Source organism: Mastomys coucha, unplaced genomic scaffold (assembly GCF_008632895.1).
Source record: "Mastomys coucha isolate ucsf_1 unplaced genomic scaffold, UCSF_Mcou_1 pScaffold13, whole genome shotgun sequence".
In the NCBI taxonomy this organism is placed as follows: domain Eukaryota; kingdom Metazoa; phylum Chordata; class Mammalia; order Rodentia; family Muridae; genus Mastomys; species Mastomys coucha.
In genome coordinates, this window is record NW_022196895.1 from 73,676,524 (window position 1) to 73,699,984 (window position 23,461).

The 23,461-nt window shown below is 43.2% G+C and overlaps 1 protein-coding gene across 1 annotated transcript in view; it reads left to right on the plus strand.

The window, feature by feature from the left end:
- The window catches only part of Pstpip2 (proline-serine-threonine phosphatase interacting protein 2), a 93,208-nt gene that overhangs the window by 53,341 nt on the left and 16,406 nt on the right, over positions 1-23,461 (plus strand). Inside the window, exons 3-6 of the mRNA XM_031366098.1 lie at positions 3,846-3,923; positions 6,985-7,019; positions 13,925-14,031; positions 22,032-22,094. Of these exons, the coding sequence (XP_031221958.1) occupies positions 3,846-3,923; positions 6,985-7,019; positions 13,925-14,031; positions 22,032-22,094 (283 nt within the window). The remainder of the gene's footprint in view (positions 1-3,845; positions 3,924-6,984; positions 7,020-13,924; positions 14,032-22,031; positions 22,095-23,461) is intronic.

Genomic DNA, 23,461 nt, shown 5'->3' on the forward strand with positions numbered 1-23,461 from the left:
AAAAAAAAAAAAAAAAAAAAAAAAGAAAGAAAATGAAAGAAGGCCCAAATTAATAAAGAAAAAAAACCCCATAAAAATGGAAAGGGGACTTTACAACAGACACTGGGGAAATTCAGAGAAAACACTTAGGGTATTCTTTAAAAATCTATGATTTTACTAAGTTGGAAACTGTAAAAGTAATACATAAATTCCTGATACATATGGTCTACCTAAATTAAACCAATGGAATGGAAATAAAGATAAAGATAAAGATGGGATAAAGAACTTAAACAGGGGCCTGGAGAGATGTTTCAGTGGTTAAGCGTGCTTGTTGTCTTCCAGAAAACCCAGGTTTGGGTCCCCGTACCCATGTCACATGACTCAACCACCATCTGTAACTTCATCTCCAGGGGATCCAGTGCTGCCTTCTGGCCTTTTTGGGAATCTGCACATGTGCCACACACACACACACACACACACACACACACACACACACAAATAAAATAAAATATCATATCTACATCAATTGGTGAGATTTGGGCAGTAATAAAATCTCCCAGCAAGAAAATGTCCAGGCCCAGATGGATTCACTGGCAAAGCCTATCAGATGTTATATATTTATGCATTTATGTATTTTATGTATTTATGTATCGACAGGGTCTCATTACATGTGCCTGGATATCCTGGAACTTGCTGTGTAGACCATGCTGGCCCCAAATCCACCACCCCCAGCTTCTATCAGACTTTTAAAGACCAATGCTCAAACTATTTCATAAAATAGAAAAGAAGTGTCTGAAATCTCTTCTTACAAAGCCAGTCATAATGTAATACGGAATCAGATAAAGATGCAACAACACCAAAATAAAATTGTAAGCCAAATTTCTTGATGAACATAAATGCAAAAATTATCAATAAAATACTTACACATTAAATTGAATAATACATCAAAAAATCATTCACTCCAGCCAAGGTGGCTTCATTCAACAGATGCAAATCAATCCTATAAATGTAACACATCCTATAAATGGTCTCAAGGACAGAAATCACATGATCATTTTAATAGATACAGAAAAGGCTTTTGTGGGTATGGAGAAATGGCTCAGCAGTTAAGAGCACTGACTGCTCCTCCAGAGGTCCTGAGTTCAATTCCCAGCAACCACATGGTGGCTCACAACCATCTGTAATGGGATCTGATGCCCTCTTCTGGTGTGTCTGATTGACAGTAACAGTATACTCATTTATGTAAAATAAATGAATATTAAAAAAAGAAAAGGCATTTGACAAAAATCCAACATCCCTTCATCACAAAATCCCCAAGAAGGCACACATGTCAACGTAACAAGTGTATGTATGACAAGCTGCATCTAACACTCCACTCTATGGGAAAACTTCTCAAAGCGCCCCACAAAAATCAAGCATGAGACAAGTGCGTTCACTTTCTCTGCTTTTATTCAATGCAGAGTTTGAAGTCTTAGAGAAATAAGACAGAGAAGGAAATGGAAGGGGGATACAAGCAGGAAGGAAAGAAGTCAACAGAAGCTTATTTCCAGATGATCTGGCACATAGGAGACCCCAGGATGCTACTAGAAAACTTGTAGATGTGGGAAACTCTGGCAGCAAACTGGAAGGATGCAGAATGAACCAGCTCAAGCTGCCAGCAGCAAACATGGCGAAAGAGAAGAAAGAGAAATGAGCCAGGTAGTCAGTTCTATTCATGCTTGCTTAGGAAAAAAAATACTCTGGAATAAACCCAACCAACAAAGAGAAAGACCTCTCCAATGGAAACGTTAAAGCTCTGATGGAGGAAATCAAAGACAGTTGAGGATGGGAAGACTCATGAAGATGGGAAGACTGGAAGAATTAACACTGTGAAAGTGGCCGGCGTTACATCTTTTGTTACATTTATTTGTTTACTACACTTATTAGATATCAGCTAATATGATCTCCAAGATCCTCTCTCAAGGGAAGAAGGTGGGGTGGGAGAGAGAAAACCCTATGTCATCCTCTGACTTTTATATGTGTGCACATGGACACGTGCTCACGTGTGTACATACTATAGACAAAAATATACACAAATAAAATTTTTAAAAAATTCTATTTCAATCACCATCAAATGATATAACTTATTTATATATGTTTGAGGTGTATTTGTCTATACATGTTCGTGTGTATGCATGCACACATGTGTGGCTGCTTATCCCTGTGAGCGCCTGTATGTTGGACAGATCAGACATTGATGTACATGTCTTCCTCGGTTGTTTCTCTCTGTCTCTCTGTCTCTGTCTTTCTCTCTCTCTTTCTCTCTATGTCTCTGTCTGTCTGTCTGTCTGTCTCTGTGTGTGTGTGTATGTATGTATGTGATTGTTAAGGTGTGTGTTGGTGTGTATGCACATGGAGGCCAGTAGTTGATTTTGGGTGACACCATCAATTGCTCTCTGCTTTATTCCTTAAGGTAAGGGACTCTCACTGAACCAGGACACCAACAGTTGGCTAGACTGGCTTACCAGAAAGTCTTAGGCATCCTCCGGTCTCTCCGGAACAAAGCATATGGGTGCTGAGAGTCCAAACTCATCTCTTTATGCTTAGGAATCAGTCACTTTACTGACTGAGCCATCTTCCCAGCCCCCAATTGGCTCTTTTTTCCTAAGACTATTCATTTTTTAGTTCTAGAATTTTTGAAGCTCTGAAGAAACTAGGGCAGTGTAAGATACCTTCACCTAGCCGTATAGTCTGGATAATGCTGGGACTAGGGCACACAGTGGAGAAGTGACAGGGGTGGGGGACATGAAGAGGTCAGGGAGGATGACGGTTAGTGCTTTAGACTATCCTCCAACCCCCAGGCAGCTGTTTTTTGTGACACAACCAGCTTCAGTTTATGTCTTGAGATCCCCTTGTCTTGGTACAGATTAGCTGGGCATTTGACTGGAGCGGGGAAGGGCCTCTTAGAGAAGGTGGAAAGGGCTCCCCTTAAAAACTATGCACAAGCCAGGTACATGCTGTGTACCTGTTGTCTTAACTTACTTGAGGTCAGGAGTTCAAGGCTGGCCTTGACCACATAGCGGCCTTGACTCTTATGTAGAAGGGACTTTCGGCCTGAGAGTAGCTAGAGATGAAGGCCTCTGTGCTTCTTCCCCTTGCACAGTAGGGATTTGGAGGGATCCAGCTCAGTGGAAGCACGCTTGCCTAGCAAGTGCAGGGCTTGCTCAGTCCCCAGCAACCAAAACAGAACAAAACAAAGGCCATTAGAAAGAGAAGTCTTGCACTTTATGTATGTGTATAAATAATATGTATATATAATATATATTTACATATAATGTATACATTTTTTAAAGGCTTATTTTTATTTATGTGTATTGTGTCTGTATGTCATATATGTGTGGATCCAAGGAGGCTGGAAGCAGATGTCTGATCCTCTGGAGTTACCTGTGACAACAGTGTGCTGCCTGATGTGTGTGCTATGAACCGAACTCAGGTCCTCTGGAAGAACAACAAGTGCTCTTAACCATGAGCCATCTCTCCAGCCCCTATTTCTATTTTTTTGAAACAAGGTCCCATGTATCCTAGGTTCTGGCCTCAAACTCACCATGTAGCTAAGGCTGACTTTGAACTCCCGGTCTTCCTGCCTTTGCCTCCCAGTTCTGGGATTACAGCTATGCACCACCATGCCTGCCTCTGAGTTTTATTTTATTGATTTATTTTTATTTTTATTTTTATTTTTTTTAATTTATTACTGGGTCTTATATTTTAGACAGTGACATCACATCTGAACGTCCACGGTGAAGTGAACTCCAGCAGGGTCAGTGTTTTTCGTGTTTTAGCCAAGAACTCTATGCAGGACCCATGGTCTTCTCTTCTGTTCCCTGTAGGGCATCAATTGAAGAGAAATATGGCAAAGATCTGCTGAGTCTCTCCAGGAAGAAGCCGTGTGGACAGTCCGAGATCAAGTAGGTGCCAGCGCCTTTCTGCCTCCTATGCTGTGACTGCCCAACCCCCCCCCCCGCCCCCGCTGTTTCAGCAAGCACGGTTGAGTAGCAGTTGTAGTAAGTTAGACGGAGAGAATTGATATTTCCCTGCTTCTTGCTTTCCAATCGTGAAAAGTGTGTCTCTTCTTTGAGACACATTTAAGAGATCTTCATGGGACATAGGACTGTGGTTTCAACTTACCACACTTCTTTTTTTCAATGCAGTCTGAATGAAGCATTCTAACCTGGAGATATAGCTTCAGGTAGGATTAGATAGGGGCCCAGCTTAACCAAAGGGTGAACACAGACCCATGCTAAGGAAAGACAGTGAAGTGGAACATTTAGTTCATAATGCATGTACACACACACATTCACACACACACACGCATATATACACACAGAGTCACATTCTCACACAGGCACATACACCCACAGGCACATACACACGAAGGCACATACATACACAGGCACATACACACACAGGCACATACACACGCAGGCACATACACACGCAGGCACATACACACACAGGCACATACATACACAGGCATATGTATATACAGGCACATACACACACAGGCATATGCATACACAGGCACATGTACACACAGGCGCATGCATGCACAGGCGCATGTACACACAGTCACATACATACACAGGCACATACACACACAGGCACATGCATACACAGGCACATGTACACACAGACACATGCACATGCCTATGCATATACACACAGAGGTTACTGTGAATACAGTTCAACAATGCAATAGCAGAATTAAATGTAGTTAGATTTTTAGTGCTGAAATGAACAGATCTGAAAAAAACCCTCAAGCGTATAAAATATGTTTATTAAAAAAAGCAAATTAAAAGCTAAAGAGGAAACTTTTAGAAATGTTCTAGAAATTCTGAAGAAGAATCAGCCAGGAATGAAGTCCCTGAGGGCGGGGCCAGGGTTAGGGAGATGTTAGTCAAAAGACAATGATTTCCGAGCGGGGACTTGACTTGGTGCTTGGAACACTTGCTGTGCAAACATGAAGACCAGAGCTCAGTCCCCAGAACCTTTCTTTGTACATGCTGGGTGGGCATGGAAGCCTGCCTGTAATTCCAACCTGAGAAGCTGGGGACAGGGGATCCCCAGAGTAAATTGTATAGAGAGATGGGTCCTATCAGTGAGCTCTGGGTGTGATTGAGAGACCCTGCCTCTGTGAGTGAAGCAGAAGAGTGCTGGAGGATGATGGGAACATCAACAGCTTCAGCCTCAGGCCTTCCTCCAAGTGGACTCACACACGTGCGTGTCCACACGTGTGGAGACATGCATGCTCACACACGTACAAGGCACATGACATGGACAGGAAAGAGGGCACGAAGGTTTTAGTTGGGAGGAATAAGTTCAAGAGATTTCTTTTTCTTTTTTTTTTTTTTCAAGACAGGGTTTCTCTGTGTAGCCTTGGCTGTCCTGGAACTCACTGTGTAGACCAGGCTGGCCTCGAACTCAGAAATCTGCCTGCCTCTGCCTCCAAAGTGCTGGGATTAAAGGCATGCGCCACCACCGCCGGCTAAGAGATTTCTTATAGAGCATCCTGGCTGTAGTTAACAGCAGTGTATTGTATTCTTAGAAAGAACTGAGAGTAGATTGTGGGTGTGGTCCTCCGAAGCACGGTAAGGAATGGATGTGAGGCAGTGCCGTTAACTACGGCCATTCCGCCATGCAGAGATCTCAAAGCACCACGTTGCACATGGTGAAGAGGCACAATTCTATCTGTCAGCTAAAAGATAGAATTTAAGAAAGGACTAAGGTTAGCCTGTAGTTTCTGATCAATAAATATATGCCTGGTATAATGGCGCACATCTTTAATCCCAGCACTCAGAAAGCAGAGGCAGGTGAATCTCTGTGAGTTTGAGGTCAGTCTAGTCTAGTGAGTTCCAGGACGACACAATGAGACCCAATCTTTGGAAAAGAAGTATATGATGGTTTCCTGACAAAGGAGTCAGTTAAGAGCCAGAGTTTGAGCTGGGGCATAGTGATTCCTGTCTGTAATCCTAGCACTTGAAATGTGGAGACTGGGGGATTAGGAGTTTAAGGCCAGCTCCAGCTACATAGCAAGCCTGGGCTAAGTAAGTTGCTGTCTTCACACTTGCAAACACACACACACACACACACAGAGATATACACACAGAGGCATGCACACACATACACACACATATATATATACACGCACATAATCACATACACACATATACACAGACACACACATGAGCACACACACACATACATACACATACATATATATATACATGCACATAATCACATACACAGATATACACAGACGCACATGAGCACACACACACATATATATACACATACACAATCACATACACGTATATACACAGACACACACAAGCACATATCATATATATACACACAATCACATACATATATATACATAAATACACACACAAGCACACACACATATACACATACAATTACATACACATATATACACAGACACCCACACAAGCACACACACACATATATACACACACACAATCACATACATATATATACACAGACACACATACAAGCACATACCATCACATACACATATATACACAGACACATACCCAAGCACACACACACATACACACAGACATACACACAAGCACCCCCCAGCCTCCATGCTCACTAGGATCAGAGTGCACATTAGGATTTGAGCTGTCTATTTGATGGCTTTGTTTTCATATTCAGATGACGACATATTCTTAGGAGAAAGGGTCATGAATGTTATATTTCCATCGGGGAAGGTGAAACTCAGAGTTTCTGCATTTTGCTCTGCTCGGAGCAGACGGTGAAGAGCTGTCCATGCCTGGGAGAGATGGGGGTTTACTTTAAGAAGCTTTGGTTTTTTTTACTGTTTCTGTTCGTTGGTTGTGAATCTGGAGCCTCCATGATAATCTGTAGGCACAGAGAAGCATGTGCAAACATTGGAATAAAATTCTAGAGACGTTTTCTAGAATTGAAATTATGTATGTTGTTTTTCAGTACCTTGAAGAGAGCCCTTGAGGTCTTCAAGCAGCGTAAGTTATTTGAAAAAATATTATATTTTGTGTGTCTGAATGTTTCGCCTGCATGTAATAGACATGTGTACTGTGTGCGCCTGGTGCCCATAGAGGCCAGAAGAGGGCATCAGGTCCCTTTGAGTTAGAATTATGGTGGTGGTTGTCAATCACCACGCAGGTGCCGGGAACTGAACATGGGGCCTCTGGAAGAGCAACCAGGATGCTAACCTCTGAGCCATCATGCCAAGCCCTAGTGTAAAACTGTATTTTCTGCCCTTTGTTAATTCCACGTCTTTCTTCTAAGGCAAGTTCTAATTTGAACAGCAATTTAGAGTTAGGTAAAAAAAAAAAAAATTCAGAACAGCCCTGAGCAGAAATGAGCTACAGAAGGTTCACACCTGTACATATATATATATATATATATATATATATATATATATATATATATATATATATATATATGTCTGTCACTTGGAGAGCTATGGCTAGTACAGACGCATGGGCCTACTGGGTTTCTGGCTCAGGAGTTTGGAGCAGGGCTGGGATTCTGCAGGCTCTTAGCTTCCAAATGGGAGTAACAGCATGCAAGTCCATCCTGTCCTGCTTTACCTCAGAGAGGCCCTTACACGAGTGCTTGCCTCTACTCCACCTCATTCAGCCAGACTCACCTAACCCCTTACGTATTCTTGAGGCGTCTCTCTTCCCAGAGACACTTCAGGGCTTCAGTCACGGCTTCTGGAGAGTCTCCCATCACTGCCCCCATCTCTCTGGGAGTACTATATCACAGGTGTATGGCACCAGCTTTTTCATGGTTTTCAGGACCTCGCTCAGTCATTAGACCTTCTTGGCTAGTATTTTACCCAGTGACCCCAGCTCCACAGACATTTTTTCTGCTTTTTTGCTTGTTTGTTTTGTTTTTGTTTTTGTATTTTTGAGACAGTGTTTCTCTGTGTAGCCCTGGCTGTCCTGGAACTCACTCTGTAGACCAGGCTGGCCTCGAACTCAGAAATCCACCTGCCTCTGCCTCCCAAGTGCTGGGATTAAAGGCATGCACCACCACTGTCCGGCTCCACAAACATTGTTATTATGGCCATCTATGAACATATCCCCTGGTCATTCTTTCGTCCTATTGTATTCTGGCACATGGTTCCACACTCCCCTAGACCTGTTGTCTCAAAGGATACCAGCAATGTCCCTCTAGTCCAGGGTGTGTCAGGGGTGAGTCCTGATGCCCACCTCAGCGTATCCACTGCTGTTGTCTTTGGTTGTGACTCTGACTTGGAATTACACCATCAGATTTTTGTTAGTTACAGTGGTATGGTCTGGGCTGAGACCTGTCATGTTGCTTTTGAAGGAGTCCTGCTTAGCTCAGTGTTCCGCTTAGAACCTGCTTCTGGAGTTTTCTGTCCTCACAGGGGATTGCCAGGTGAAAGGTGTCAGAAGGCACAGTGTGTATGACTTATGCTTGAAGTATTTCTGTGGTTAGTTGAGTGCTGTTCCAACAGAACTTCTGCTATCTGTGTCTTTCAGTCATGCCTCCGTATGTCAGTCATAACAAGGAGACTTCTAACCCACCACAAGGGAGGTTTTCCCCTGAGGCAACCATTCAATCTCTTCTGCAGTGGACACTAGCTAGTCAGTGTCTTTTAATCCAGTTCGGTTGCCACACTGTCAACCTGGAGGCAGTCGGATCCTCCGCGCTGAAAGCTCAGTTCCTACTATGGATACCTGTCCTGGGGCTCCCAGGATCCTCCGCACTGAAAGCTCAGTTCCCACTATGGATACCTGTCCCGGGGCTCCCAGGATCCTCCGCGCTGAAAGCTCAGTTCCCACTATGGATACCTGTCCCGGGGCTCCCAGCCCGTCTTCCCTGTGCCTAAACCTCAGGTTCCCACCACCCCCATTTGCTTCCACTCTCGTTTACCCTGGTAAGCTCCCAGAACCAAGGGAGAGAGTTACACTTGTTTGTTCGCAAGGGAAATGGGTTCGTGAAGTGCTTCCATGCCCTCTCTGAGCACGCAGTGCAGGAATGGGCCCAGCAGCTAGTCTGAGCACAGCAGTCACTGCTCTCCACTTGCCTGGCTATTAGGAAGCTCTCAGAGCTGTGGTTGTTCTGCTTCCTAGTGAGGCAGCATTGGATAGGCATGCTCGTTAATAGGCTAAGTGGGAGAGCCAGGTCAGTTGGGCTCTTCAGAGTCTTCCTGACCCTTCGCTGTCTCATTTCTACCTCCAGGGCACGGGGCGGGGCCCTTCTGGAGGGAATTGGAGCCTTTGCCCTACTACCAGAGGAGACAGAATTTCTTTATGGCCCACTACAGGCAGGGGCAGGTTAGTTTCACTAGCATCCTTAGGCAAGTCAGCAGTGGGATAAAACAAACAAACATACATACATACATACATACACACACATGCATATATACATACATACATACACACATACATACATACGCACATACATACACACATACATACACACATACATACATACACACATACATACACACATACATACACACATACATATATACATACATATACACATACATACACACATACATATATACATGCACACACACATACATACACACATACATATATACATACATATATACATACACACATACATACATACATACACACACAAATATACATATTATCAACATAACACACACACACACATACCATACACTACAGGTGTTAAAGGTAGGTAAATAAATACTCTTTTCAACATCTCCATAGACAGTGTCTTTTTTTCTCCTTAATTCAGCGATGGATCAGTATAAATGCCATGTCTTAGCATGTTCCTTATTTGCACAAACACCATGGAACCAAGTGTCCTGAAGCAAAAAACGCCAGCATGGCTTGGCTCACCTAAGCAGTTTATTTTTCTGCTTGTATTTACTTTCCATCTCCTTGTTTCTGTTGTGGTAGCACATACTTGTCATCTTAGCACTCAGGAGGCAGAGCAGGAGGATCATGAGTTCCCAGGGAAGCCTGGGGTGCCCTGCAAGAGTCTACGTCCAAGTAACAAGTAACAAAGAAAACAAAACGCCCTCAGCTGCTTTATTTTCCTTCATTAAAATAATATACTAAATGTTAAATTTAATATAATATAATTTAATATAATATATAATTAAACATAATATAATATTTAAAGTTCAGGTGAGACAACTTACTCTACAGAAAGGAACTCAGGTCCTCTGCATGAGCATGCTCCTAACCACAGTGAACACTGGAATTTTTATTTCTCTGTGTAAAGTAGTTCTTGGCAATTATTTTGTTAGGTGTTTAAATGAAAAAATATTTAGTTTTAAATACATTTAAATACATGTGTATAGTAGGTATGTGCCTATTCATGTACATTAATAGTAATTGTCAGTCTGAAGAGATGGCTCAGTGGTTAAGAGCACTGACTGTTCTTCCAGAGGTCCTGAGTTCAATTCCCAGCAACCATATGGTCATTCACAACCATCTGTAATGTGATCTGGTGCCCTCTTCTGGTGTGTCTGAAGACAGCTACAGTCTGAAGATGAGCTACAGTATAGCTCATAAACATAAAACAAACAAATAAATCTTTAAAAAATATGCTATCATATTTCTCTATCATATCATAATTGGTTGTCTATTTAATATCTACTTCAGCTCAGAGACTTCTGCCTCATTCTTTTACATTAAAAGAAATTTGACCATCCAAAATGCCAGATTTTCTCCAAAAAGCTTGCTCCATTTCCCTAGCCAACAGTGGCGCCTTTTCAAATATCACCCGTACCTAGAGGGTTTTTGCTTTTCTAAGTTTTTCCAAGCTGAAAGATTAAAAGCAATGAAATGTGCTGTTTTTAAAGCTCTGCCCTTTCAGGATCCTTAAGTCCAAATGGATTTTCAAGGATACAATGCCCATTTGTTCAGTCTTTTGAAGTTGACATTAAGTAATTTTTTTAAGATGGCATATATGTAAGAGTATATGCACATATATACACACATACTCTTAATTTGTCAAAGTGCTTTTTTTGAAGCTGGAAATTTTAACCTAGTTTTTCTCCCCCAGAAATAGATAATTTAAAGCAGTAAAGTAAATATATGAAACATTTAAAGAATTGAATCATGTATTTTGAACCAAAAGGCACATAGAGCCATTTGTGCCCAACAAAAAGATAAAAATACATTTTAAAATGCATAAGGTGTTCATAAAACAGTACTAGAAACTACAGTTTCTAGAGGCTAATGTGTACCAGGGAACCCATTAACAGTGTACAAATCCAGTTTGTCTAAACTTAATACAATTAAATAGAAATAAATTAAATTCACAGTACTTTAGAAGTCATACTTACACACACACATATGCCATATGAAAAATATGCCTAAATAATTTGAGGAAAAAAGAGAAATACTGTAACAATTGCAATATACTCAAACTGACTGATGGTGAAAACCTATGTCGAAGTCTGGGATAAAAGCCGGGTGGTGGTGGCCACGCCTTTAATCCTGCCACACAAGAGGCAGAGGCAGGTGGGTTTCTGGGAGTCTGCAGCCAGCCTGGTCTACAGAGTGAGTTCTAGGACAGCCAGGGCTAAACTGAGAAACCCTGTGTTGAAAAACAGACAGACAACAAACAAACAAACAAAAAAGACAAAGAGTAAGTGGGACTTAGAGGAATATTTAGAGTTAAAATGAACTCTTAAGTAAATAATCATTAATATATAGGACAACCAGGTTGAGCTTCCAACTATATCCTTAATAATATTTTTATTTATTCTTCAATCATCTTCTTTCTCCTAGATTCTCCACCTCTCTAACACCCAACTTGATATTCTTCTCTCTCTTAAAAACAAAACCAAAACCAAAAACAAAAAACAAAAAAACCCATGAGTCCAATTTGTGTTGGGCATCTACACCCGAGGCTGGCTGCCTGGAGTGTGTCTGACACAGGATCATCCTGTTCATGGGCACTGACTTCCCCTCCCAGCGGCTATCCCCTGGGAATAGCTTCTGAACGAGGAGTGGGCCTGTGTCCGCTTCTCTTCGTCTGCACTGGGATTCTGTCTAGCTTGAGCTTATGTGGCTTGTGCGTGCTGTGCAGTCTCTTGAGTTTCTATGTGCATCAGCTCTATTGTATCATCTGCCACCTCTGGCTCTTAAATCTTTCCATCCCCCTGATTCCACACAGATCCTTGCAGAGAGGGGGTGTGACTTAGACACCTCACTTACGGGCTGAGCATTTGTGAAAGTCTTTAACTTTCACATATTTAATATGATTCTTTGCTATATAAGTTGCTAACTTCGTTTCGTGTGTGTGTGTGTGTGTGTGTGTGTCTGTGTATCTTCTAACTTACAAAGTTATTTTAATAATAGAAGTTAAAACTATTTTCTTAATGACCTGGAGGGATGGCTCCGTAGGCGCTTGTCAAGACCAAAGTTCACATCTCAGGAACACACATAAAACCAGACACGATAGTGCTTGTCTGTATCCCAGGCAGGGATAGAAATCTCAGAAGTTCATAGCTTGGTGTTCGCAGTAGCCAAACCAAAGAGACCCTGTCTCCAACAAGGTGCATGGTGAGAACCAACCTCAAAGTTCTCCTCTCACCTCTACATATCTACTGTGTTCTTGACACACACAGAACATGTCCACCCACCCCCGCACCCCCACACATCCGCACCCACACACAAGATTTAAAAATTTAAAGTTTTTCTAGCCTTAATGTCATGCTTCAATTAGTTGTGTTTTGTTTTTGTTCTTCTTTTGCTTTTGAGACAGTTTCTCTCCATGAAGGCCTAGCTGTCCTGAAACTCCCTCTGTAGATGAAGCTGGCTCTGCTTCTGTCTCTGCCTCCCAAGTGCTGGGGTGAAGGGTGTGCACAAAGCACAATCAGTCTAATTTGAGCAAAATACAGGAGTTTTTTTTTCTGTCCTTTCTCTTATAAAGACAAATGATTGTCAGAGGTCAAAATATTGTGTGAACTTTTGGTAAATGTTTAAGCTCATGAGAGGCCAGAGATAGGAAGCATCCAGAGATTGCATAGAGACATTGAGGAATTTGATTTGAAGTTGTGGTCTTAGCAATGCTCTAGGTCTATTTCTCTTGCTATGATAAACTGTTCTGACAAGAAGTTAGGGAGAAAGCGTTTATTCAGTTTACAGTTGCAGCCCATCATGGGAGGGAGTTCATCACATCCACAGGCGAGAGCGAGCAGAGAGGAATGGTTATTCTGTGCATGCGCGCCTGCCCATCCTCTACTCGCGGGCTCACTCGCCCGCTTGCTCGCTTGCTTGTGCTCAGCAGGATTTCTCCACTTCTATAAAATTCAGGGTCCCTGACTAGGGAATGGCACTGCTCACGGTAGGATGGGACTTTTACGGTAGGATGGGACTTTCAATGTCAGTTAACTTTTTTTTTTTTCCGAGACAGTGTTTCTCCGAGTAGCCTTGGCTGTCCTGGAACTCACTCTGTAGACCAGGCTGGCCTCGAACTCAGAAATCTACCTGCCTCTGCCTCCCAAATGCTGAGATTAAAGGCATGCGCCACCACCCACAGAAATGCCCATAGGACTACATTCCTTCATTGAGCTCTCTTCCCAGGTGGTTCTGGGTCATGTCAAGTTGACAATGAACTCTAACATCTCAGGATGTAAGGTTATTGAGCAGGATCCTTGGCTGTGTACCCCCGACCCTAAGCCCCAGCATACACTTGGATAGTAACAGTCAGTGACAAGAAGCTAAGCTAAAGACTTACCTTGGGTCTTGGTAGTCAGGGCCATGCTGGGCACAAGAAGGACCCCAGTGGGCATTAGTGACCAAGAGAATTATTCTTAATTTGGCTTCGTTCTCCAGATCTCTGTATGTGTGGTTTTGAATGGTTGTGTGTTTATTTGAGTTTACACACATGTGGACCTTGACTTTATTTTATTTACGAATCTTTTTTACAGAAGTAGACAATGTGGCCCAGTGTCACATCCAGCTTGCGCAGACTCTAAGAGAAGAGGCCAGGAAGATGGAGGAATTCCGGGAAAGGCAGAAGCTGCAGCGGAAAAAGGTTGGTTTTGTGGATGTGTTAAATGTCACCTTTCTTGTACAGAGAAACCTTAGGCGCGTGTCTGGTAGGAAATTGCTCAGCATATGGGAGGCAGAGGCAGATAGAGCTCTCTGTGAGTTCGAAGCCAGCCTGGTGTACATAGGGAGTTCCAGGACAGCAGGACAGTTAGAGCTACACAGTGTGACTCTGTCTCAAAACAAAATAAAGCAACCAAGCAAGAAACAAGACCAGAAAACCAACAAAACCCCCAAACAGCTCAACTTAGTTCTCATCCCGATACAATCATAACCTTTTTCTGGCTTCAGAAATTACATGTTGGAATCTCCATGTAGAGACTCAGTCTAGGAGTGTGTGTCCTGTACCTCAGGCAAGTCTTCCTTTTATTTATTTATTTTTTAAAAAAGATTTATTTTATTTATATGAGTACACTGTAGCTGTCTTCAGACACACCAGAAGAGGGCATCAGATCCTGTTACAGATGGTTGTGAGCCACCATGTGGTTGCTGGGAATTGAACTCAGGACCTCTGGAAGAGCAGTCAGTGCCCTTAACCACTGAGCCATCTCTCCAGGTCCAAGTCTTCCTTTTATACTTGCAGAAATAATTGAGTTAGTAAAGTGCTTCCCATACAAGCATGAGGCTGTGAGTTCAAATGCCAAGAACTTGGGTAAAATACTTGTGGGACTCAGTGGTTCTGTGTATGCGTCTCCTCTTTTCAGATCTGATGTCCCAGTTAAGATCCCTTTACCCACCATCAGCAGGATCTAGCACATCCTAGCTAGTGAGCTTCCAGATCACACCCCTTCTAAGCAAGATCATAGAAGAGGGTGAAGAACTGGAGGAGACTCATGCTTTTCTTGAAGTTAACGATGCTCTAGAGCAATCCTATTTCTATAACTAGAGAAACCATGGCCCTGGGAAATTCAGTTGGTTTGTCCTCACAACAGCTCTGGAGAGGTTCCTTTTTATTTAAACACACATTCATTGCTGTTTTATGTGTATGACTGTTTGCTTGCATGTGTATGTGTGCCACGTATATACCTGGTGCCTGTGGAACCAGATGAGGGCATCAAATACCTTGGAACTGGAGTTACAGACTGTTGTGAGGCTCTTGTGGGTGCTGGGAGCTGAACCCTGATTTTCTGTAAGAGCAGTCGATGGTGTTAACTGTTCAGCCATCTCTCTAGCAACTACGAGACTCTTTTCTTTCTTTTTTGGCTTTTTGAGACAGGGTTTCTCTGCGTATCCCTGGCTGTCTTGGAACTCATTCTGTAGACCAGGGTGGCCTCGAACTCAGAGATCTGCCTTTTTTTGGCCTTTCAAGTGCTGGGATCAAAGGTGTAAATGTTTGGTGACTTAGAGGAATCCAGAAATAAATCCGAGTTTATGTTACAATGTTATTTAGATCAGAGCAGCCACAGTTTTGATTATTTTGTTCCTGAAAAACCTGTACATGCAGGTTTTAGTCAATTAGAGCCCTCGAAAGACTTAATGTCTTTCAAGACTAGAAGGCTAGCACCAAAGATGTCTGTTCAGGTCTTTGTGGACATTTGGGGACCCGCCATCCTTCCCGCAGGTCCCCCGTGAAATCCTCGCTGCATCCTAGTTTTTGACTCTAGTTGATGTTGATGTTATGTTTATGGTCTGTGCCCTTCCACCCACAGCCAGTATTGAGGCTGACTCCTACCCTAACTGCTCAAAATGAGTAACGTTGCCAGCAGTTTCAAGTTGGAATCTAAGTTGCTCTGAGTTTGCCTGCGGTAACTTAAGAGCCTCCCCGTCTTACATCCGCCATAATTTCATGAGCTGTTTTTTTTTTTTTTTCCTTCGTTTGATTGAGACAGGGTCTCACGAAGCCTAGACTAGCCTCTAACTCACCATCTAGCCGAATCTCCTGCTTCCCCCCAGCAGTGTTAGGACTATAGACATGTGCTGAGACACCCAGCTTAAGAGCTGCTGGTGACCCAGCACTGCCTCTTCCTGTTTCTCAGCCAGCGCTTGTGCAATGTCCCTTACCACGAAGGAAGGCCGGACACAGGCGGTTAAGGAACGCCATATCAAACCCTTTCACACATCCTCTCAAGCCGTTGTATCTCTCCAGTCTTATTCCAAGTGGAATTATCATGTGTGCCATACTCATTGGCGAGCACATCCTTTGTCAGGTCTGCCATCTCTTTTAGGAAGTTATAGGTTGTTTTGTTTTCTTTTGAGAGGGGGTCTCCCTGGGTAGCCCTGGCCTCTCTGTAGCTCTTATTATCTTCAGGCTGGCCTCTAACTCATGGAGATACTTCTGTCTCTACCTCCCTAGTGCTGGGATGAAAGGTGTGCACCATCATGCCCATCAGTAGGCTTTTTAAAAGTTACTTTTTATTTATTGTTTTGAAATTTGCTTTTTTAAATATGAATGCAAATAAAATTTTATTTTTAACAATTTTAATATCTAGATAGACTTCTACTTTTCTAAAGTATTAGCTGTATATAAAGGGATTAAATGTTTTTCTTTTCGGATATTTTCTTTATTTACATTTCAAATGTTATTCCTGGTCCCTCACTCCCCGTCCCCCTATCCTTTCTCCCCTCCCCCTGCTTCTATGAGGGCGTTTCCCCACCTACCCACTCCTGCCTTCCCACCCTTCCATTCTACACTGGGGCATTGAGCCTTCACAGGACCAAGGGCCTCCCCTCCCTTTGATGTCTGACAAGGCCATCCTCTGCTACATATGTGGCTAGAGCCCTGGGTCCCTCCATGTGTACTCCTTGGTTGGTGGTTTAGTCCCTGGGAGTTCTGGGGGGACTGAGTGGTTGATAGTTGAATATGTTTTTAATTAAAATGAAATTATATCACTTCTCCACCCCACCCTGCTTTTCCCTCCAGCCTCCCTTACCTGCCCACTCCTCCCTTGCCCCTAGCCACAAAATTATTTTTTAATTTTTAATTGTTATACATGTGTATCTATGTGTGGATTTGTGCACGTTTATGTGATGCCCATGGACGTATTGAATCCCCTGGAACTGGATTTAACAGGAGTTTGTGAATGACTAAGTTTGTGATGTGCCAAACTTGGGCCCTCTATATTGCTAGTTCTCTCTAGCCCTGAGTAACAATTTTTGTTTCTTTCTTTTATTTACTTTTCTTTCTTCCTTACTTCCTTTCTTCTTCCTTTCCTCCCCTTCCCTTCCCTTTCTTTTTCTTATTTTGAGACAGGGTTCTTTGCATAGTCCTGGCTGTCCTGGAACTCACAGAGATCGCAGGGGGTCTGAGTTCATCTCTCAGCATCCATGGTAGACAGCTCACTTGTAACTGCAGCTTTAGGGGCCTACGATCCTTCTGGCCTCCATGGCACCTGCATTTACATGTGCATGCACACACAGACAGGCAAAGACAGTACAATAAAAAAAAATACAAGCTGGGGGTGGTGGCATCTATCTTAGCACCTTGGAGACAGAGGCAGGCTAGTCTCTGTGAATGCAAGGATAAGTCTGGTCCCAGGCCAGTGCGAGTTTCCCAGCGAGGCCTTATCTCAAAAGGATAGAAAGAGAAAAATAATAATTAAAAAGTTAAGGAGATACCATGTCTTGTGTGAAAAACAAGTAAAAAACAAAACGTTAAAAAAACTTAAAAAGGAAGCGTAATGTCTAAGCCAACTGGGCTCTGCAGAGACGATTCCACTAAAGGAGGTGTTTCCTCACATAGTCAGTGCACTTAGCAGCCCTGGCCCTAGCGGGGAAACCTGCTAGCTCTGCATGGCTTCTGGAACATTCCTGCTACTGTTCCATAGACCCCGGGGTTGGCATCAGATCAGCAGTGGAAGAGCAAGGGCTCAGCTGAAGTTGCATTTGCAGCAGGAGACACTTTCAAAACATTGAAAAGTCCAAAGTTTACTAAGGAAACTGTTGTTGTGTTTCACAATGAGCTCTGGGGTGACTTTGAGTAACTTTTTTTTTTTTTAAAGAACCTATTTTAGGGGAAAAATGTGCCAATGCTAACTTCCCCTTTATGAATTGTCACACTACATCTCTGCTCTTCTACTTCTTGGAAATGGAGCCATTTCCACTTCTCACAGGCACTAGCTGGTTGGTTGCTTTTCTTGCCTGTTTTTCTTTTTCTCCCATGCTGTTGGTTATGGTCTTGGTTACGCTAGGCAAATTAGGTATTATACTTGAGCTGTGTCTCTACGCATAATTTCCTGATTTATCAAAAAAAAACCCAATAAACTTATAAGTAGAGTGTTTTCTGCCTTTAAAATATATATACAATATATATATATGTATTCAAAATACAATTATTTTTAACCAGATGTGGTGGTACAAGCTTTTAATCCCAGCACTTAGGAGGCAGTGGCAGGCAGATCTCTGTGAGTTCAAGGTCCACCTGGTCTACATAGTGAGTTCCAGGAAAGTCAGAGCTACACAGTGAGTCTCTGTTTCAAACAAAACAAAACAAAACAATCCCTATCTTCCATCTCTTAGCACTTTATCTGCATGTGTCTGCATGCCATGTGTGTGTCTGGTGCCTGTGGAGGTGAGGCAGCGATGTCACGGAGTCCCTTGAACAGGAGCTAACAGATGTTACGAGCCACCATGTGTGTACTGGAATTGAACCCAGAGCCTCTGCGAGAGCAAAGAGTGCTCTTAATTGCTGAATCATCATTCTAGTCCTGTTTTCTGATCTCTGTGACTGTGTGTGTGTGTGTGTGTGTGTGTGTGTGTGTGCACATGTGCACGGGCAAACTTGCATCTGATGTATACGTGTACGTGCCATGGTGTATATGTGAAAATCAGAGAACAACTTGCAAGATGTGGTTCTCTTCTCCCATTGTGTGGGTGCTGGGGATTGAATTCACATTATCAGGCCTGACCAGCAAGGGTCTTTATCTATTGAAATGTTTTATTGGTTCCCTCAATGATTTCTTTAATAAACCGGGGCCTGGGAGATGCGGGAAGGATGGCTGCTTAGATGTCCATAGCTGCTCACTTCTACAAGTGATGTTTTCTTTCTTTTCTTTTTTTAAAGATTTATTTTATTTATTTTATGTGTATGAGTACACTGTAGCTGTATGGATGGCCATGAGCCATCATGTGTGTGGCTGCTGGGAGTTGAACCCAGGACCTCTGCTGGTCCTCTTGCTCTACCCGCTCGCTCCAGCCCCCGCTCGCTCTGGCGTAATACACTGTAGCTGTCTTCAGACGCACCAGAAGAGGGCGTCAGATCTCATTACAGGTGGTTGTGAGCCACCATATGGTTGCTGGGATTTGAACTCAGGACCTTTGGAAGAGCAGTCAGTGCTCTTACCTGCTGAGCCATCTCACCAGCCTCCAAGTAATGATTTCTTGACGATGAACCCCAAGGCGGACATGTCCTTCCACTAAGCACAGCACACAGCTAGACAGACCGATGTGACATAAAATCAGGATGACATATGAGCGTCTTACACAGTGGTAGGGAAAAGAACTTCCCATCTGAACATCTGGTAGGGACACACAACCTCACTTGGGGTTGGTGAAGCCCCTGGAGGGAATCATTCTTATGGTGAAGCCAGGAGTTAGAGGCCACACTGCTGAGGTGATGAGAGGCAAACCTCTCATTCCTGGAGGTGGGCAGGGCACGGAGGTAGTCCTTGGACCTCGTTCTCAGTAAGCTACCTCAGAATTACTTGGGCCTTTCTCAAATCTCTTATTCCCTTCCTCGACTTTGTAGATGACATAGGTGAAGTTTTTCTTTTTTTTTCATCCTCTGTTATCAATAATAAAACACATCCACATTAGATTTGATCTGAGCAGAAAACCCAAGTCCTGGGTGAATATCTCTACCCTGCCCCACCCCAAACACCTTGAAGAGAATTTGGACTCACTGAGGTCACCGGGAGTGGGTCACCCTGGAAGTAAGGATGGACATAGGTCAAGGTTCCTGAGCAGGTAGAGATGAACCTGACATGCATCCACTAACTCCGAGTGTCTGGAACAATGCATGTTACCCCAGAGACCCGAAATTGCCTGTATCTTCTTAGAGTCAATGGCTGCTTTTTAGGATCTTGACAACTTTCAAATGCTGGTGTGCCTGAGAAGACAGAGAGGGATGATGGGAAGTGAAGAGGTAGGGTAAGTCACTCAGTGCTGAGAAGTGTCTAAAGTAGATGCTATATAGAATTGAGAGATAAGGAGACATATTGGGCTGTCAATGATAAACTGGTGTCAACAATCAACTAGACAATTAGCAAAGTGTTGATTTGGACTAAAAGGGTCATGAGTTCCTGATTCATCTGCTCAAGTAGCCTGGGGAAACCAGCTGTGATCATTTAAGGAGTAAAGCTAACAGAGCCACCCAGTCAGTTACGTGAACCTCAGCTCCCGGGAGCTGTGGCCAGAGTCCGTCATTGGTCCCGAATCTGTGTGGGACTCATGTTGGAGCCTTTCTCTATGTCTGCATTGTTTTCCTCTTTGGCAAGGAGCAGCTACTTCCTGCTATCTTTCTTCCTGCTATCTCTCTTGCAGAGAAAGCTAGAAGGTGAATTCTGGGCTTGTTGAAGTTCCCCTGGGGGGATTTCATTTATCCCATTTGAAGTGGAACCACCCTAAGTATTTCATCCAAATATCCTGAAAAGCCATCCACTCTTGTCTGTTGTGGTGCTAGTAATGTAGGTTTCTTTTTTTTTTTTAATGTATTTATTTATTATATGTAAGTACACTGTAGCTGTCTTCAGACACCCCAGAAAAGAACATCAGATCTCATTATGGATGGTTGCTGGAATTTGAACTCACGACCTTCAGAAGAGCAGTCGGTGCTCTTAATCACTGAGCCATCTCTCCAGCCCCAGCGTAGCTTTCTTATTTGCTGACTGTCTTAGTTGCTTTCCCATTGCAGTGCAGACACCACATACCAAGCCACTTACAGAAGTTTATTGTTACAGCTTTACAGGATGATCCATGACTTCATAGCAGGGAACATGGCAACAGAGAAACGGGCATGGCACTGGAGCAGAAGCTGGGTGGTTACTGTTCAGATATCAACCATGAGGCCAAGAGTAAGCTAGCTAGGAATGGTGTAGGCTCAAAGCCTGCTCCCAGTGACACATCTCCTCTAAAGAAGGCCACACCTCCCAGACCTTCCCAAATAGTTTCACCAATGGGGGCCAGGCATTCAAATATGTTAGTCTCTGGGGGCTACCCTCACATCCTCATTCAGACCTCCACACTGTGTTTATGGGACTCACAAAGTTCATTACCATCAGGAAGATGGAGATGTAGCACTCACACAGAAGAGATACTGTGAGCATGAAACTGTTGCACGTAGCAGTGCTGGATAATGGGAGGTATTTATCATAAGTAATGTATGTTATTAATTTGACTAATAAACGTCCAGCCATCACAACTACAATGAAGACACTGTGCTCAAGGGAAATATATGGAATTTACTTAGCTGGGTTAGATGAGTGGCGGATCATAGAACGGTTTCTGTTAGCAGTGCTACAAACACTTCTGTCATCCCCCCCACAACTTGCTAAAAAGCATTTGTCATCTGGGGGCCACAGGGTGGCACTTGTCATCTGGGGGGCCACAGAGTGGAGGTTGAGTACCTAATTTGCCTGTGCTGTCATAGCTTCCAGAACAAAGACTCTTTTAAAATGGAAATGGTATTTTAACAAAATTTTGTATTCCTTCTTGAAACCAAAGTTCTTTGATTCTAGATTCGCAGAGGAAAGCCCTTCATGGTGACCTGTGAATTCTTGGTCATGTCGTGAGTGTCCAGGACCCGCTGTGTGAATGCCCAGGTTAAATAGCAAGCAGAGTCATTAGCAGGGGAACATGGCCGAATCACTCGGCTGTGAGCCTCTGTTCTTTACTGTCCTCGTGTGAGGTGGGGATAAGAAATAGCACATCCGGCTTCTGGATGCTGCAAGGACTAACCCGGAAAACCCACAGTGAAGGCTTAGCCCTCAGGACAAGCTGCTGCTAGCAGTAACTTATGGCTTTTCTTGACAGTGCCTGTATGCTCTTTTACAGACAGAAATGATAATGGATGCTGCCCACAAACAAAGGAGCTCACAGTTCAAGAAAGCCATGGATGTGAGTCACGCCTGCTGCTGCTGTTGTTGCCGTAGTGACATCATCTGAGATTCTGTGCTGTGCATGAGTGTGTCCCTACTCAAGGGGTGTTTCTACTGTGTCATCAATTGGTGCAGTGTTAAGGAAAACAGTTGGCTCCTCTTCCTGTTAAAGCCTTGGGAAGCTTGAAGATGGGAGAGAGTAGGTGTAGCAGTGTGTTGTTTCCAGTTAGCTGGTGCAGAACCCTCTCCTGTCTCATGGCATGGCTGCTGCCTTGTGAGTTAAAGTAGCTGTGGCTACCAACATCCCTGGCAAGAGTGGAGGACCCAGTAGCATCCCCTCCTGCTGGAGAGAGAGGTTCACAGGGCAGAAAATGAATGACCACAGTGTCTAAGGGCTTCACAAAGCCATGCTTTCAGCCAGGACACATGGTGAGATACAGCTCTGCAGAGGGGCAGACTTTTTTCTATGGTGTAGGTACCTATATGTTGTCCCTGCTTCTGTAGGCGACCCTTCACTCTTGTTGCTGTAAATATTTGTAGTCATACTCATTAGTTCCCCAAGCTAGAGTTGGTGGTTGGTGCCTGATTGGGGACGAGTAGATGTTTGTTTATCTCTGCTGGAGAAGTTAACATGATACCTGGAAAAAATAAAACAAGCCCACCTAAATATTTTAGGCTGTGACACAAAATCATGTGACACACACACATACACAAAAATGTACACACACACACACAAATATTCACAGATACACAAACACACATACATACATATATACATACATACAGAGACACACACACACTCTCTTCCCCTCCCTCATATGTGTGTGTGCGTGTGTGTGTGTATACAGACACATGCACTACTTATTTTGTACTTGAGCTTTTTACCCCATGGTATTTCTGTGCGGTGCATGAATGTGTCCGTACTCAAGTAGTGTTCTGACTATGTCATCTATCGGTGCTTGCTGCTGCTGTCATGGTAACAGTGGCATCATCTGAGATTCTGTGCTGTGCATGAGTGTCTCTACTCAAGGGATGTTTCTACTATGTCATCTATTGGTGAAAACACTTGGCTCTCCTGAGTCATTTCTGAATCTTGTCTGTTGCTCATTTTACTGAACGACCCTTTTGTGTTTTAAGATATCTGAAAATTATAAAAGTGCTCTTTCCTTTAATTTATTTATATTAACTAATTTAATTAATTTCCTTTAATTTATTAACAATGCCTGCCAAGCTAGGGATAAATTGTTATGGATCTTGCCTGATCTAGTTGAGTCCAGGATAGCCAGAGCTCTGTTACACAGAGAAACCCTGTCTCCAAACAAAACAAACTCGAATATTCTAAAATGAGTGAATGATGGCATTGGTGTGTCCCCACTGTGTATGGCC